This window comes from Aquarana catesbeiana, linkage group LG06 (assembly GCF_042186555.1).
Source record: "Aquarana catesbeiana isolate 2022-GZ linkage group LG06, ASM4218655v1, whole genome shotgun sequence".
Taxonomy (NCBI): Eukaryota; Metazoa; Chordata; class Amphibia; order Anura; family Ranidae; genus Aquarana; species Aquarana catesbeiana.
The window spans coordinates 33,338,352-33,357,331 of record NC_133329.1 but is presented as its reverse complement, the minus strand read 5'-3'; the positions used below and the strand labels follow the sequence as shown (position 1 = coordinate 33,357,331).

At 41.0% G+C, this 18,980-nt stretch overlaps 1 protein-coding gene across 1 annotated transcript in view; it reads left to right on the top strand.

Moving 5' to 3' along the window:
- LOC141148287 (up-regulator of cell proliferation-like) overlaps nt 1-14,149 on the top strand; it is a 51,726-nt gene extending 37,577 nt beyond the window's left edge. The window contains exon 3 of the mRNA XM_073635577.1: nt 7,705-14,149. Within this exon, the coding sequence (XP_073491678.1) occupies nt 7,705-12,428 (4,724 nt within the window). The 3' untranslated portion in view covers nt 12,429-14,149. The remainder of the gene's footprint in view (nt 1-7,704) is intronic.
- The last annotated feature ends 4,831 nt before the right edge of the window (nt 14,150-18,980 follow it).

Sequence of the window (18,980 nt, the reverse complement as noted above, 5' to 3'; positions counted from 1 at the left end):
TGAGTATGGGGTACATGGTACCCCTACTCATTCACCTAGGGAAAAGTGTCAATAAAAAAAAACACAGTACACAGGTTTTAAGAGTAATTTATTAGGCAGCTCCGGGGTCTTCTTCCGACTTCCGGGGGGGGTTTCTTCCGACTTCTCCTGGTGTTCCGCCTCTTCTCCCGAGCCCCTCCGCTATCTTCTTCCAGCTCTTTTGCCAGCGAGGGGCCCGGTCTGCTGCCGCTGTCTTGTCGCCACTGTCTTGCCACCGCTGTCTTGCCACTGCTGTCTTGCCGCTGCTGTCTCGCCGCCACTGTCTCGTCACTTCTTCTCTTCTTCCGATGTTGACACGACGCTCTCTCCGGCTGGAATGCTTTGTGCGAGCTGCGGAGCCATTTATATAGGCGGTGACCCCACCCCCTTGTGACGTCACGGTCCCAGCATGCGCAGGGACTCTGGGGTCACACCCCCTTATGACACCAGAGTCCCTGCGCATGCTGGCACCGTGACGTCACAAGGGGGTGGGGTCACCACCTATATAAATGGCTCCGCAGCTCGCACAAAGCATTCCAGCCGGAGAGAGCGTCGTGTCAACCTCGGAAGAAGAGAAGAAGTGACGAGACATCGGCGATGAGACAGCGACGGCGAGACAGCGGCGGCAAGACAGCAGCAGCAGACCGGGCACCTCGCTGGCAAAAGAGCTGGAAGAAGATAGCGGAGGGGCCCGGGAGAAGAGGCGGAACACCGGGAGAAGTCGGAAGAAACCTCCCTGAAGTCGGAAGAAGACCCCGGAGCTGCCTAATAAATTACTCTTAAAACCTGTGTACTGTGTTTTTTTTATTAACACTTTTTCCTAGGTGAATGGGTAGGGGTACCATGTACCCCACACTCATTCACACAGGGTGGGGGGCCGGGATCTGGGGGCCCCCTTATTAAACGGGGCTCCCGGATTACCGATAAGCCCCCCGCCCGCAGACCCCGACAACCAACGGCCAGGGTTGTTGGGAAGAGGCCCTTGTCCTCATCAACATGGAGACAAGGTGCTTTGGGTTGGGGGGGCCCGCAGGGCGCCCCCCCTCCAAGGTTCCCACCCCCCCCATGTTGAGGGCATGCAGCCTGGTACAACTCAGGAGGGGGGGGCGCTCGCTCGTCCCCACCCCCTTTCCTGGCCGGCCGGGCTGCTTGCTCGGATAAGGGTCTGGTATGGACTTTGGGGGGACCCCCACGCAGATTTTTCAGCGTAGGGGGTTCCCCTTACAATCCATACCAGACCTAGGGGCCTGGCATGCCCCTGGGGGGAACCCACGCCATTTTTTTCATTTAAAATTTGGCGAGGCGTTCCCCCTCAGGATTCATACTAGACAGCTGTCAGCACTGCCTGTCACTCATTGGGAAAGGAAAACAAAGTATTCCTTTCCCGATGAGTGAGCTATCTCGGCGCTGGCTCCCGTGATGGGGCTCGCAGGTGTCACATCTCGCCGAGAAATGTGGCGAGATTGACACAATATCGCGGTCACCTACTGTACTAATAGGATCAGTAGAACACCACCAATTTTCTTCAGGTAGCTTTAGGTGCACACTGTGCAGAGGACACAGTACACTAACTGTAAATACTGTAGCTGCCTGCCTGTGGTATTAATAGGAGCAGAACAACAGCAATTGTCTTCAGGTAGCTTTAGGTGCACACTGTGCAGAGGATGCAGTACACTAACTGTAAATACTGCAGCTGCCTGCCTGTGGTACTAATAGGTTTAGAAGAACACCACCAATTTTCTTCAGGTAGCTTTAGGTGCACACTGTGCAGAGGACACAGTACACTAACTGTAAATACTGTAGCTGCCTGCCTGTGGTACTAATAGGATCAGAAGAACACCACCAATATTCTTCAGGTAGCTTTAGGTGCACACTGTGCAGAGGACACAGTACACTAACTGTAAATACTGTAACTGCCTGCCTGTGGTATTAATAGGAGCAGAACAACAGCAATTGTCTTCAGGTAGCTTTAGGTGCACACTGTGCAGAGGACACACTACACTAACTTGTAAATACTACAGCTGCCTGCGGTACTAATAGGATCAGAAGAACACCACCAATTTTCTTCAGGTAGATTTAGGTGCACACTGTGCAGAGGATGCACTACACTAACTTGTAAATACTGCAGCTGCCTGCGGTACTAATAGGATCAGTAAAACACCACCAATTTTATTCAGGTAGCTTTAGGTGCACACTGTGCAGAGGATGCACTACACTAACTTGTAAATACTGCAGCTGCCTGCGGTACTAATAGGATCAGAAAAACACCACCATTTTTTTTCAGGTAGCTTTAGGTGCACACTGTGCAGAGGATGCACTACCCTAACTTGTAAATACTACAGCTGCCTGCGGTACTAATAGGATCAGAAGAACACCACCAATTTTCTTCAGGTAGCTTTAGGTGCACACTGTGAAGAGGACGCACTACACTAACTTGTAAATACTACAGCTGCCTGCGGTACTAATAAGATCAGAAGAACACCACCAATTTTCTTCAGGTAGCTTTAGGTGCACACTGTGCAGAGGACGCACTACACTAACTTGTAAATACTACAGCTGCCTGCGGTACTAATAGGATCAGAAGAACACCACCAATTTTCTTCAGGTAGCTTTAGGTGCACACTGTGCAGAGGACGCACTACACTAACTGTAAATACTGTAGCTAATAGGACTAATAGGATCAGAAGAACACCAGCAATTTTCTTCAGGTAGCTGTAAATATTGTAAAAACACCTGCCTGCCTCTCAGTAGGAAGAGAATAACAGGAACGGATCTAGCTAAACTGAATTAAGTGTATACATATATATATATATATATATATATATATATATATATATACATATAACGTGCCCCTGGACGACATGACCTATCACGGAACACGGCGTAGGGCGAGCGACGCGCTGACGTCACCACGTGTCTTCCACTGATCATTTAGCAGGATGCGTTAGTCTGTGTGCTACCAGCCGGCACACCAGACGAACAAGGCTTGCTAAATTTTGAATTGATGTAAGTGTTTATTTTACTTTACCTATTTAATAAACCAAGAGATTTTACACTATGGAGCGCCTGTGTTCTCTCTTACTATGTACATCCATGGTTGAGTCCATTGTTCTATGAGGAGAGCTGGGAACATCAGGAGCCTTGCTGAGGAGGTTTAGAAACAGCCATCATCCCTTAATTAGCCCAGCAGTTGTCTCGTTGGTTATACTCTGCAGAAGTGTTTACATACCAGCTTCCCCTGATCCTCTGTAGTGGGGGATCATGGGGCTCCGGTAAGCAGTCACCCCTTCTTTACCGGTGGTGGATTCCTCCTTCTCAAGACCTGACTTGCACCAATCACCTTATTTAAAGGGACTTTTCTATTCACGGGGATCAACCCCTTGTTTTTTCTATTATTGTTTATTGGATTTATATCAGTTTCCCATATCTAGCACCTTTTATGGCACAGTACTGTGACATTACACATGAGTGAGTGGGTTGTCTTAAATTCTATAACTGCATTTATTATATGTTTGTTCATATACCAATATCACAGTTTGATTTTTTAATCCACATTCGATTATTTATTTAGCACGATTCTATTGTTCTTCTTATATATATATATATATATATATATATATATATATATATATATATATATATATATATATATATATACAACACCTAGGATGTATATATATACACAATACACTGTAAGTGCAGCTAACTGACTCGCCTGCCTACTCTATCTAACTTAAGTCAAATTACACTGTCTCTCTCTCTCTATCTCTCTCTCAACGCTGGAACACACTACACAGGGCCGACGTGCAGGCGGCCTTATATAGCGTGGGGTGTATACTAAACCCCCTGAGCCATAATTGGCCAAAGCCACCCTGGCTTTGGCCAATTACAGCTCTCTGTACAGAAGGCGCTGTGATTGGCCAAGCATGCGGGTCATAGTGCATGCTTGGCCAATCATCAGCCAGCAATGCACTGCGATGCCGCAGTGAATTATGGGCCGTGATGCTCCACTCGAATTTGGCGCGAATGGCCCATATCGTTCGCAATTCGACAAACGGTCGAACATGCGATGTTCAAGTCCAACATGGGTTCGACTCGAACTCGAAGCTCATCCCTACTGGAGAGAGCTTAAAATGGCTGTCCACCAACGTTTACCATCCAACTTGACAGAACTGAAGAGGATCTGCAAGGAGGAATGGCAAAGGAACCCCAAATCCAGGTGTGAAAAACTTGTTGCATCTTACCCAAAAAGACTCATGGCTGTATTAGGTCAAAAGGGTGCTTCTACTAAATACTGAGCAAAGGGTCTGAATACTTAGGACCATGTGATATTTCAGTTTTTCTTTTTTAATAAATCTGCAAAAATGTTAACAATTCTGTGTTTTTCTGTCAATATGGTGTGCTGTGTGTACATTAATGAGGAAAATAATGAACTTAAATGATTTTAGCAAATGGCTGAAATAAAACAAAGAGTGAAAAATGTAAGGGGTTTGAATACTTTCCGTCCCCACTGTATAACACAGCTGCTGCTATCTCTAGGATGTTATCACAAAACAACAATGAATAAATATCTAAAAAATGTGATAGCGCTGCTGCAATCTGACAAATAATACATACAGTCAGGTCCATAAATATTGGGACATCAACACAATTCTAATCTTTTTGGCTCTATACACCACCACAATGGATTTGAAATGAAATGAACAAGATATGCTTTAACTGCAGACTTTCAGCTTTAATTTAAGGGTATTTACATCCAAGTCAGGTGAACGGTGTAGGAATTACAACAGTTTGTATATGTGCCTCCCACTTTTTAAGAGATCAAAAGTAATGGGACAATTGGCTGCTCAGCTGTTCCATGGCCAGATGTGTGTTATTCCCTCATTATCCCATTTACAAGGAGCAGATAAAAGGTCCAGAGTTCATTTCAAGTGTGCTATTTCCATTTGGAATCTGTTGCTGTCAACTCTCAATATGAGATCCAAAGAGCTGTCACTATCAGTGAAGCAAGCCATCATTAGGCTGAAAAAACAAAACAAACCTATCAGAGAGATAGGAAAAACATTAGGTGTGGCCAAATCAACTGTTTGGAACATCCTTAAAAAGAAAGAACGCACCGGTGAGCTCAGCAACACCAAAAGACCCGGGAAAGACCACGGAAAATAACTGTGGTGGATGACCAAAGAATTCTTTCCCTGGTGAAGAAAACACCCTTCACAACAGTTGGCCAGATCAAGAACACTCTCCAGGAGGTAGGTGTATGTGTGACAAAGTCAACAATCAAGAAAAGACTTCACCAGAGTGAATACGAAGGGTTCACCACAAGATGTAAACCATTGGTGAGTCTCAAAAACAGGAAGGCCAGATTAGAGTTTGCCAAACAACATCTAAAAAAGCCTTCACGGTTCTGGAACAACATCTTATGGACAGATGAGACCAAGATCAACTTGTACCAGAGTGATGGGAAGAGAAGAGTATGGAGAAGGAAAGGAACTGCTCATGATCCAAAGCATACCATCTCATCAGTGAAGCATGGTGGTGGTAGTGTCATGGCGTGGACATGTTTGGCTGCCAATGGAACTGGTTCTCTTGTATGTATTGATGATGTAACTGCTGACAAAAGCAGCAGGATGAGTTCTGAAGTGTTTTGGGCAATATTATCTGCTCATATTCAGCAAAATGCTTCAGAACTCATTGGACGGCGCTTCATAGTGCAGATGGACAATGACCCGAAGCATGCTGCAAAAGCAACCAACAAGTTTTTAAGGGAAATAAGTGGAATGTTATGCAATGACCAAGTCAATCACCTGACCTGAATCCGATTGAGCATGCATTTCACTTGCTGAAGACAAAACTGAAGGGAAAATGCCCCAAGAACAAGCAGGAACTGAAGACAGTTGCAGTAGAGGCCCGGCAGAGCATCACCAGGGATGAAACCCAGCGTCTGGTGATGTCTATGAGTTCCAGACTTCAGGCTGTAATTGACTGCAAAGGATTTGCAACCAAGTATTAAAAAGTGAAAGTTTGATGGATGATTGTTAATCTGTCCCATTACTTTTGGTCCCTTAAAAAGTGGGAGGCAGATATACAAACTGTTGTAATTCCTACACCGTTCACCTGATTTGGATGTAAATTCGCTCAAATTAAAGCTGAAAGTCTGCAGTTCGTTTCATTTCAAATCCATTGTGGTGGTGTCTAGAGCCAAAAAGATTAGAATTGTGTCAATGTCCCAATATTTATGGACCTGACTGTAAATCCAATAATATGCAATAAACGCATGTGCTGAATAAAATATACAATCCAACAGTAAATGTATAAAAAAGTTGATTGAAACAAAAAATCTTATTATTATAGAATGTGTTTAAAATTACACTGTGAGAAAAAAGTAAACACATCTAAATATTTCCAATAATGATGTGCAATAAAAATGTGCTGAAAAAATGAAAAGTCCAATATCCAAAGTCCAATATCAAATATATATGAAAGTTAATTGGAACACAAAATCTCCTTATTTAGAATGTACTTCAAATGTGAAAATAAAGTGCTTCTCAAAGAGGTAGAGCCTGGCGGTGACATGCTCGAGACTTGTTAGATTTTAAATATGTTATATGCTGTTTTTTATTGAAATAAATGTGAGTTTAATAGATGAAGCCGGGTGTGTGAGGTTTATTCTATTGAACACCTGGTACTGCACTATTGGAGGCACTTTATATTTTTGCATGTTGGTCTGGAAGTGCTGGTGATCATCACGGAGGCAACTTTTAATGGTGAAGTATACGAGGTGCAAAGCGTTTGATCCCTGCAGGACCTTGGTGGGAACCATTAAAGATCAGTGTGAAGCCTTTTTTCCTAATGGGAATTATCATTAGTTGTGAGTGAGTTTAACCCTTTCAGGGTCTAAGAAGGAGGTTAGCTGCCATTTCACCTGGTCAAGGGAGCACTAGTCACAGATTGTTGGTTTAGCACTCTTTTCTCACAGTGGAATTTGAAGCACACTCTATATAAGAAGATTTTGTGCTCTTTTGTGTGCTGCCATTCATTCAGTCTTAAAAATCATAGAATTCAGCCAGCATTCCTTAAACAGGTCATGCACTGAAATGCAGTGAGGCCCCCATTTATAACAGAGAGTAGATGTTGTTGCCTTTTCATGCATTTTAGGAGGCATTTCCTCATTACTTACCATGCCATGTTCTACACAGTGTTACTGTGTAGGTGGCCATCTTGATTGAGGCAGGGCTTTGCTTCCTTTTGTTAGAATTCCCCCCTGATGTTTTAAATAAGAAGCAGTAGGGGAGGTGGAAGAAGCACAGGCCCACAGAATGAATAAAGCAGAAGCAGGCAGATCCTTGCACTGCAGGTCCCACATACAGCTTCCTTTCCTGCAATGAAAACAGTGAGCAGCACAGTGGTCACATCACCAAATCTCAAGCAGTCGGAGGCAGCAGTGCCTTAGATGACATTATACTGCAGTTATACAGCTATGAGTCTACAGAACTGGTGTGCCTGGGCAAAGGAAATGCACAGCTTTTTTTTTAAGAAGAATTCCATTTAAAAGGTAGAATTTTCAGGGTACTGCTTGAGCACATTCACCATTTCTAGATGTCCCTATTGGATAGCAAATTGTCACTTTCTAAGTTTAGGTCTATTTCATTATTGAATTATTGTTCTTTTTTTTTCTCATTACAGAAAAGGGAGAGGCCTTTAAAAACCTTGTTGTCCAGCTGAAGATGGAAAGCTGTTTAGTTTCAAAGCTGACATTAAAGGCCATTCTAGATATTGAACAACAGATCCCAAAGAACAAGCCCCAGAAAATAGAAAATGTACCCTGGTGTACTCTGAGGAAGATAATGGCTCTGGACAGTACAGCAAGGAACACTCTGTTCAAAACAGATTTGTCTGGCCTGGATAAAGATGAAGGTGATCTCTTTGACATTGATAAGTATGAAGATACACAAAACGCAAGTTCCATCCACCCCTTGGATATCCTCTGTGTTCTCCTGCACTGTTCAGATAATTTTCTACAACAAGAAATTGTAAACAAAATGGCCATGTGTCAGTTTTCTGTCCCTCTATTGCTCCCCCCAGCTGGTAATGGATCACCATTCATCTTCATGCTGTGGTCAATGAGAGACATTGTGAAGAAGTGGAGACCTCAGTGTTTAGCTGACAGTAAAGGGTTCAGAGAAGAAAATGTGGTGAATATTTCCATGCCAGTCATTTCCTTTGTAAGATTGGGGAAAACCAAGTTGTCAAAATCTAAAATCCTGAATCTAGTTCTTAATCCAGTCCAGCAGCATCACAACGTCTTCATCCATGACAATGTGGATGGTGGCAACAATGAGAGAAAAATATCTGAGGGACTTGTGGAAATGTCCTGGTATTTTCCCTCTGGTAAATCTGATGTTTTTCCAGAACCGTGTGCAGTTACCAACCTACGTGGAGACCTAGAGTCCAATTGGGACCAGTTCACATTTCTAGCAGAAGTTTCATCAGCTATGTTTATATTTATTGAAACAATCGATGAGAGAGAATTCCAGCTGTTATCCAAATGCAGTCAAAGTGACACCAAGTTTTACATTGTTTTTACGCCAAATTCAGGAAAACATATTGAGAAAGAGACACAAAAACTTCTAGGGGACCTTCTTCCAGTGTTAAGAATTGATAAAGCAAATGTTATCCTGAAGAAAAGAACAGAAAATGATGTTATGTTAACTAACAAAATCCAAGAAAAAATTAAACAAATTCTAGAGAGCACCTCCAGATCTATTTCACTGAAAGATTTACCAAGATATTTCAGTGGGCATCCTTTTGTGACAGATGAAAGCACTGATGAATGCCAGAAAGGAAGAAACTATGCAGATAAAATCACTAGAGAAATAAAAGATGTGGCAGAGTATAAAATGACAACTATGAAATTACAAGGACATCTTTGGAAACAGTTGTCTGAAATAGATAAAGAACTTTGTAGAATGAAAAACCAAGGAGAGAAAGATGCAGAAACGCATCAGTCTCATCTCCTACTAAAGCGCAGTGCCCTTCATGCAAAACAATCTGAACATAAATTTCCCAAGGGTATAAGGCTTTTTACCCAAGCTTTAACTGCTTTGTCTCATAAAGGGAGACAATATTTTCTAAAATGGATGAAATTTAACCTTGATGCAATAGCTAGAGACAATTTGTCTAAGCTACAAGAAAACTACAAGGAGAAATGTAACAATCTGGCACAAAACAAAAAAGAACTCAGGGACTTAGATCAGAAAATCTCTGACAGCTGTTTAGGAGTGGAACACTTTCTACGTGAAATGGGCCAGTTTTATGAAGCTGAATGCTCTATAGTAAAACATACAGTAATTGACCAAAACAAGAAAAAATGTGTTGACCTTCCAAGAATAGCTGCTGATCTTCTGTTGGATGGGTTTCCATTAGAGCTGATTGATGGAGATGCCGGCAACATTCCCCTGCAATGGATAACGGATGTCCTTACTGAGCTGAACAAGAGAACAGGGGGGCAATGCAGACTGAGAGTGATAACTGTACTGGGAGTGCAAAGTACAGGAAAATCCACCCTCCTCAACACCATGTTTGGTTTGCAGTTCCCGGTGGCCAGTGGAAGATGCACACGAGGAGCCTTCATGACTCTTCTTAACGTGAAAGAGGACTTTCAGGAAAAGCTGGGCTGTCAGTTCATCCTGGTGATCGATACAGAGGGACTGAAAGCTCCAGAGTTGACCTCTTTGGAGGGCAGCTATGAACATGACAATGAACTGGCCACATTTGTGGTGGGGTTGAGTGATATCACCATAGTCAATATGGCCATGGAAAACACAGCAGAAATGAAGGATGTTTTACAGATCGTGGTCCATGCTTTTCTTAGAATGAAAGAATTAGGAATGAAACCAAACTGCCAGTTCGTACAGCAGAATGTCAGTGATGTATCTGCTAATGATCAGAACATGAGACATAGAAAGTTATTACTAGAAAATCTAAATGAAATGACAAAGGTAGCTGCTAAAATGGAGAAAAAATATGGGATATCAAATTTCAATGATGTGATGAAGTATGATCTAAATAAAGACAACTGGTACATTCCTGGCCTGTGGCAGGGAGACCCACCAATGGCTCCAGTAAATCTTGGCTATAGCTCAAGTGTACATGAGCTTAAAATGTACTTATTTCAATTTATGGATGCTCAGAAATCAAAAAACAATCCTTTGAACATCTCTGATTTCATTACTTGGATAGAAAGTTTATGGAGATCTGTCAAACATGAGAAATTCATCTTCAGTTTTAGGAACAGCATGGTGGCCAAAGCCTACAATGAATTATCTGTACAGTATGCCTCGTGGGAATGGGATTTCTGTAAAACAATTCACAAGTGGATGGTCAGTGAAGAAAATAACATAAAAAATCAGTCTGAAGATAAATGTGAAAGTAACACAGAAGATCTGCAGAGAATTCTTCTGGAGGAAGAAAACAAAATGATTGCATCACTAGAAAAATATTTTGAAAATTCTGAAAATACTAATCTCATCGAAAGACACAAAGAAGACTTCAAAATAAGTATACAGAGCCTGAGAAAAAGACTTGAAAGAAATGCTCTTAGCAAGTGCCATGAGGCTGTATGCATCCAGAAAGTGAAAATTAAGATCCAGGACATTCAAAAAACATCCCAGACATTGATTGAAGAAAGAATAACAAATCTTCTGCAAAGATATAGACAGAATAATCATGAAGTAAGTGAACAAGAAAGACAACAGGAATTTAATTTGATGTGGCAGAAGACGTTATTAGATTTGCAGTTTGAAGAACTAAAGAGATATAATGTGGATCATTCTATTCTTCTCCTTCTCAAAAATGACATGAGCAGTAAAGGACCTCATATAAATGAAGCATTAATCAAGGTTAAAAGTTTAAGTCAAAATGCAAAGAAAAGTCTTACAAGGGATATACGGTATGTTAATTGTGCATATACCTCATTTCCACAAAAATCAATATTTGTTCAGCAAGAGCTTTTAGGCAAGATTGACGTTCTAGCAGATTCCATCATTAAAATGAGTGACAAGTATGTAAAAGAGAAGATTTCTTCCTCCGGGGATTACAATGAAATGTACTCTAAAGAGCTATTACACAAGATCAATAAAAAGCTAAACAGTAAAGATGTACAAAAGCTTCACTTTACTTCAGAGTTTGAGCTGGATCTCAAACTTTTCATTTTTGGAAAAGCATCTCAAGCATTCCAGAAGCTACATGACAAGTTTATCCAAGAGAACGACCCTAAACTATGCCTTGAAAAACTAAAAGTTCAGTACTTGTCCACATTTCTCAGCATTTTCCATAAGAAAGATCAAAATTTGAGCAGAGCTAATCAGTTTTGTGAGCTGTGCTTGAAACCAGCAGTAAAGGATTATCTTTTCAAACATCTTGGACAAAAAATAGTGGATGAGATTTTAGGTGATCCAGAAACTGTCACATTTACTAGCAGAAGTTGTTTTCAGTATACTGTTTTGGAGGAGCTACTAGAAGAAATGTCATTCCAAAATTATGATGAATACATAAATTCTTATGAACGTTTTGTAAACAAATGGATCCTGACTCGCATCATGAGAAAATACTGCAACTCACCAGCTTTAGAAATCTTGCAAGGACATATTCTGTCATCTATTAACAAGAAAATAAAAACAGTCCTTAAAAATGAAAGATGTCGAAAAAGTCAAACAGTGTCAAGTTTTTTGAAGAATTTCTGTGAACTCTTAAAAAAAGATTTAGTGATTTCACAGGAAGAGATGAAAGTCATCGCTTTTCACCACACAGGGAATGTTGAGGAGTTCTCATCCGAAATGGAACACTACCTCAAGGAGACACAACAACAAATCCAATCAGAGCTTAGATCTATGTCTCTGAGTTCTATACTTTACACAGTGACCGTAAAACCTCAAGATGAATTGTTCAGGAAGGTGATTGGTTGTAGAAAGCAGTGTCCCTTTTGCAAAGTCCCCTGTGAGCTCGGAGGTGAAGACCATAAGATACATGAAGCATCTATGCACAGATCACAAGGGCTGGGGCACTTAAAATGGGATGCTGATAAGAGCCTCATTGTTAGCATCTGTTCCACTCATGTTGTAGCTAACTGTACATTTAGAAATGAAGACACAGAATGGGAATTGTGTCCATGCAAAGAATATAGTGATATATATCCAAATTGGAATATTCAACCAGATGCCAGTATTGAGAGCTCAGATTACTGGAAGTATGTCTTTGTGCAGTTTAATGAAAACTTTGCAGAACTGTATGAAGCAAAACCAGCTGAGCTTCCGGAGGTCTGGAAGCAAATAACCAAAGAGCAAGCTCTTCGCAGCTTGAAGAAAGAATTTAACATTTCAAGCTCCTCTACAACAGTTTTGGTGGTGTAGAAGAACAGAAGCATCACATCAAAGGTTTTAAAGTCTAAAAATATGTATTGTCATAAAAATCCAACCCATTTTGAGGGCTATAAAGTACACCCTTCAGTACTAAAAATGCTGTTCATGGAAAGGTGGACTCAAATGGATTTTGCAATTGTGAAGTAAATTAAATTTGTAATATTATTGAGCCTTTGAGAGCATGCAACTTACCAGTCTTGTTTTATTTTGTACAGTTAAGGGTTTTGCACAGAACGGCCCGATCCTCCTCTTCTGGGGTCCCCCAGCAACGCTCCTGGCTCCTCCACGCATGGACTGCCCCACGGAGAAATGCATTTCACTCGTCAATACTGTCCTAATGACAACAAGCTCACCAAACAGGAAATGAGGAAAAAACACAGACAGAAATTAATGAATTGAAATTGGAGATTTTTCCTCACTTCCTGTCTGAGATTTTCAGGGAGTGTCAGATAGCAGTAAAAACCCAAAAGAGTTCTTATCATTACTTGCCATATCCAAATGAAAATAAAATGTTTGATTGGGCATTCAGTTCAACTTCAGAGTTTCTTAATCTGCATGAATCCACCATTTCATCATGCATGAGGATAAGCTCAAGGTTTGATCCAAGCAAAAGTTCAGACCCCACTTTGGCTGTTTGGGCATTAGTCTGACTTTTTTTTCCATGGGAGCTTAAAGTCATATATAGTAGCGGTATTTCTTCCCCTAACACATATGATAGCTTCCTTCCTGTCAAAGGTTTTTAAGGAAGCAGCAGGTGCCGTGTCCTTAGCAACGAGTGACATCACCCAGTCCCATACATTTACTGGCTGGGAATCCCCAGCCGTACAAACAAAGGGGCAGGAATAGTGGCGGCATCACTCACCAAATGTAGCCATATGTCACCCAGGATACCCCGCCCCTTTGTTTACATTTAACCTAGGGGCCTGGGAGAGATCATTCAGTGAGAGTGAGCCAGGTTGATGAGCATTTTTCATCATGATTGGTGTAGATCAGCATCACTGGATGCCATGATTGGCAATGGATTTACATCTTGGGACATTTTTACTGTTATTGTTATTAGACTTGCAAACAATTCTCTGAATCTATTTGCTGTTTGCACTTTGTTTGTGAATGAGAAGGGGTTGTATGTACCTCTCCTTTATATGGGGGCAGTATCTAGGGGCCTCCTTATCTTAAACAGAGCCAGGATTGTGTGGAAGAGTTCTTTGTCCTCATCAACAAGATATCCCCCAATTAACATCTATTCCAGACCCTCATCTAAGCTAGGGAATCCCCAGATGCTTTTTTACAAACAGAAGTAAAGCAATTGGGAGCTGTCTCATTCACCCACAATTTAAATATTAACATTTTTCTTCCATTTTTCAATTTTTTCAATAGGTATTTTTTAAAAATGGTAATTTGTTTTTGGCATGGTACAATTCCCCCAGGGCAGTCCCCAACCCCTGTGCTATTTGTTTTACAATTTCTCACCTATTTACTTAAAAAATTATCATGACTGTTTTTTAACATTCAGCTCCTATGGACTTCAACGAGGTTCAAATTTTGCACTTCAGTAAAGTTTGTGGAACCTCCCTCCAACTGTACTCAGATATGCCCAGCTCATCCATAATCATGAACATCATTATGAACCCTGATGAAGAAGACAATGTATAGCCTCTGAAACATGTTGGCTTCTTATCTAGGATTTCTAGAAATAAATGAATCTATTACCATGGACTCTAAAATCATTGGTGTTAAAACTGAAGTTTGGTTAAAAGCAAGTTCTGGGATAAAGTTTCAGTCAAATATGTTACCTTTATTGAGGTACGCCCTGCTGATTGCTGCTTACTGTAGAAATTATCCCCAATAGTGATGCTGGGTCCTTTTCACAGTGCCGAACTTTCAGAGGTGCATGAGTTAATTTCCTTAGCTCTAGCATTGATGTACATTGAAGGAGTCCATCCCTGCCCTCTCCTCCATTTACATCAGCCTTTGCATTGTTTTTACAGAATGCGATATGTTCTGTGAATGGGAGAGAGAGGATGAATGACAGGATCCTCACCACTCACAGAACATGTTGCATTGCGTGAAAGCAATGCAAGATCTTTGGTGAATAGCAGAATAGACAGAAGGGAAGGTGGCCATCAGGACCCCATCAGGACTTTAATATACTTCAGTGTCAAACCCCTAACAGCCAACTTATTGTGAAGAGGACCCAGTATCACTACTTGGGAGATATCTAGATATATGAATGGGGATATATTTCAATGAAGGCAAGTCATGTGACTGAACTTATATCCCAGAAAAATATTTTTAACTAAACTTTTGCTTTGTTTAATGCTGATGGCACTCTAGGAGGAGAGAATGTTCCAATGGGAGCAGAGGCTGCCCACTTAGGTTATTTTCTATTTGAAAATCAGGCAGCACATGATAGTTATTTGGGTGTGCAAAAACAAATGAAGGAATAACCAATGTTCTTTATATAAAGTATATGCAAAGTGAAAGCACAAAGATTTATAACATTTCAAGCAATCACAATTTTTCAGAAAGTGTTCTGCTTCAAATGCTGCGTTATACATTTAAACATACTTTCTGATTGCCAATCTATGGAGACATAATAGCAAATTGTTGTCCTGAAAGAGTCCACAGGCTGCATCAAATCACCAAGAAGAATCAGAGTAAAATCTAATGAAGTCCTTATGTGACGGTTCTCCCGAAGGTAGGGAAAGACTCTCAGTGCTGTGACAGCTACAGACCCATCTCCCTCCTTAACTCTGACACTAAGCTCCTGGCTAAAATTCTGGCCCTAAGGTTACAAGATCATATAGTTAAATTGATTCACCCAGATCAAACAGGGTTTATGAAGGGCCGAGAGGCTAGAGATAATACTATTCGGGCCCTGCATGTATTGCATTGGATGCATAATGAACAGAACCAGACCCCGAGTGTAGTAATTTCAATGGATGCTTAAAAAGCATTCAATAGGGTGGGGTGGGAGTTTATGGTCTGAGTTTTGAGGGAGATGGGCCTGAGAGAGAGGATGATGGGATGGGTATGCAGATCCTAGAGCAAGGGTTAAAGTTAATGGTAGACTATCAGATTATTTTGAGATACGGACTAGGCAGGTATGCCCATTGTCCCCATTGTTATTTGCTCTGGTGCTGGAGCCCTTTCTGCATATGATTAGGGGAACTAGGAAGATCAAAGGGATTTGTATTGGATCAACGGAACATAAGATCTCAGCTAACGCAGATGATCTACTGTTGTACCTCTCCTCTTCTCAAGAGTCTTTGACGAAACTGATTTTGGAAATAGACAGATTTGGCCTTATATCTAATTTTAAAATAAATATTGAGAAATTAGTGTTGATGCTGAGCCATGTGCCTTTGAAGATGAAGACCACCTTGCAACAAACTTTTCCTTTTGTTTGGCGCCTTGATTCTATATTCTATTTAGGGATCTATATCTCTTCAGATATAAAGTGCCTATATGATCTATACTATGGACCCTTGATGGTATTCATAATAAAACACTTGCAAAAGTGGAGAAGTCATACTCTGACATGGTTTGGCAGGGTAAAAGCGCTTAAAATTAGTGTAATTCCCAGGCTTATTTACGTTTTACATACCGTACCCAAAACACTCCCACAAACATTTTTTTTTTTTTTTTAATATTCTTTATTTATTCGAAAGGAGGCAGGTAATCCAGTATCATATCACTTTCCATATACACATTTGCTTTTAACTACCATACATTTTGTGCCAAATTAAAAATCCATAATTATATAAGCATGTATATATACGTCTTCATTTACTTATACTTATATGTGTATATCCACTCAAAAGAAGAAAGGAATCCTCCCTTTCTTTTTATATTGTACCAAAAACAAAAACCTACAAAAGTAAATAAATCAGTAAACCCACAAACCCAAAAAACAAAAACAAATCAAAAACGAAAGAACCAAAAAAAAAAAAGGAAAAAAAGGGGGGAAGGGGTCATTCCCCATTCCCCGAGGAGACGGGCGTACAAGGTGAAAACACACCAACATAGGGCCCATCATTCCCCAGACGCACTCCCCATTAATCTCCTCCCCTCTTCTGAGTATACAAATTGATCCCAGTCTGCCCATGTTCTAGTGTATTGCTTTTTTCTGTCTTGTGCTGACTTTACAAGATCCTCCATAATCCCAATGTTCCTTACCCTATTTAGCCACTGAGCAATAAAAGGAGGTTTGGGATCCCTCCAGCTAAGAGTAATACAGGCTTTAGCTGCATTCCACAGACATTTTTTAATACGAACGGCTTTTATGACCTTTGTGTGGGGAGATAAACATCCCATGTTGGCACATGAGATTTTGAGAAAACCAAAATGGGAGGGTGGGGTGGGACTCCCCGATATAGCGTTTTATTACAGAGCCATTTCTCTGGTTCATATAATGAACTGGTGCCATGACTCTGTTAGTAAAATTTGGGTGCCCTTGGAGAAAACATTATCAGGTAGGAACTTGGCCGGAGCCCCCTGGATTCCGGTTTCTTATAGGGGGTTGTCAGAATATGCATCACCACTGATAAAGATAACACTATTCATTTGGGATAGAATGAACACGGGAAAGTTTGCCCCCCCAATATCCCCTTTAACACCATTGGAAGGATTTCCTTTGTTTTCCCCAGGGGAAGAGAAAGGGAGTTTAGATCGCTGGGGAATGGACAGGAAAGGTAATTGCGCTGGCGTGGCCCTACAGGGTAAATTGCTTTCATTGGTGGATTTGGTTCAAATACTGGGGGAAGTACCAATGGCCGTATGGAAATACCGTCAACTGACAGACTTGTTCAATAAGTGGAAGCGCCAGATTAGGCCAGTGAACCCATTTACTACTTTTGAGGAATGGTGTGTTAACTTATCAGAGCCGGGTCATAAGTTGTCTCGAATGTATAGGCTGGTTCTGAGCACCCAAAATATGACAACTCTCTATTTCATTCGAGAATGGGAAAGAGAACTGGACTATAATTTTACATCAGAGCAGATTAAAAGGCTGATGGGAGCAACACACCATACTTCAATAAGTTCCCATATACAGGAGATGTCTTATAAGTTCCTGACAAGATGGTATCGTACACCTGCCCGATTGGCTCAGATATATCCATCGGTGGATATTAACTGCTGGGGGGGATGTAACCAAAGGGGTTTATTATTATGTCTGCATTTACGGTGGCATTGCCCAAAGATTAAAGTTTTCTGGGAGGAGATGGCCCCTTGGATTAAGAAAACGACACTTAGACCTATAGAATTCTCTCCATTACATTCTCTTTTTCATGGGATGCCATCATCTGCTAGGTTTTATAAGAGAAGCATTACTCCCCATTTGCTAAATGCAGCCAAAATATTGATACCTAGATTTTGGAAACTGTCTGGACGTCTCACTATAATGGATTGGAAAAGGGAGGTAGAAAACATAATGGAAGCAGAGAGATGGACACATATTATAGACCTACAGAATAAATTTAAAGAAGATACATGGACAGGATGGCTGTATTACTCCTCAGAAATAGGGTTGTATTAAACCCTTTTGGGGGCAATGCTGCGCTATGGATCGGATAGTCTGATGGGGGGAATTGGGAAGAGGTGGGGTGGAGAGATGAGGCACAGTGGAGAGATGATTGATGTCATTAAAGGAAGATGATAAGTTATAATAGTAAATTAGGCATGGGATGGGCAACACATGTTGGAATCACATAAAGAAGGGTAGACTGAAATGAGAAGAGGTATAAAAATGAAATGGTGGAGTAAGATTATATTGAATTTAAACACTAAACATAATAGAACATAGTCATTTGAAATTATACACTTTTTTTTGTGTGTATTGTTGGTTGTTTGACACACTGTAAAGCCCCCTTCTTAATTACACTTTGAATAATGTTTTGCACAAATTGAGTTTTGGTTATGGGTAGGCAAGTGGGTGGGCTTTTTCCTTTTTTTCTCTTTTGAAGATGACATGATCAAGGATCCGGTGTGTTTTCTCGGGGTGGGGGGGGGGTTAGTGTGGTGTATGTTAATGAAAAGACTTATATAGATATATTGTGCAATGTGTTTTTCTATCTTGTATGTTGTAATTTGTCCTAATAAAGAAAAAGTGATCATGAAAAAAAAAAATCTAATGAAGTCTTTGCAGGTTACATGGACATTTTTCATTTCTTGAAGGTGAAAGAGCATCACGGAACAATATACTTTCTAATTGTATAGGTGGGAGTTCTTTACAATATAGGTAACTAGAGAACATAGGGAAGCAGAGAGTGTCTATGCTGTGTAACCAGTGGTGGCCCGTAATGCAGGGCGTATGGGTGCCGCCCCCCCTTATCTATGCGTCCGCCCCCTAATCTACATGCAGGTGCGCTGGACACATGGATTCCAATTGGGTTTTTTTTTTATTTGAAGCATATGATTAGAGCCTGAGGCTCTAATAGGCTTCAGAAAAGGCTCGGTGCGCAGAGCACTGCACCCTGGGGCCACCCAGTTGGGTGACAATAGCGAATGAATATTCAATATTGTCTTCCTGCTTCTCCTCCC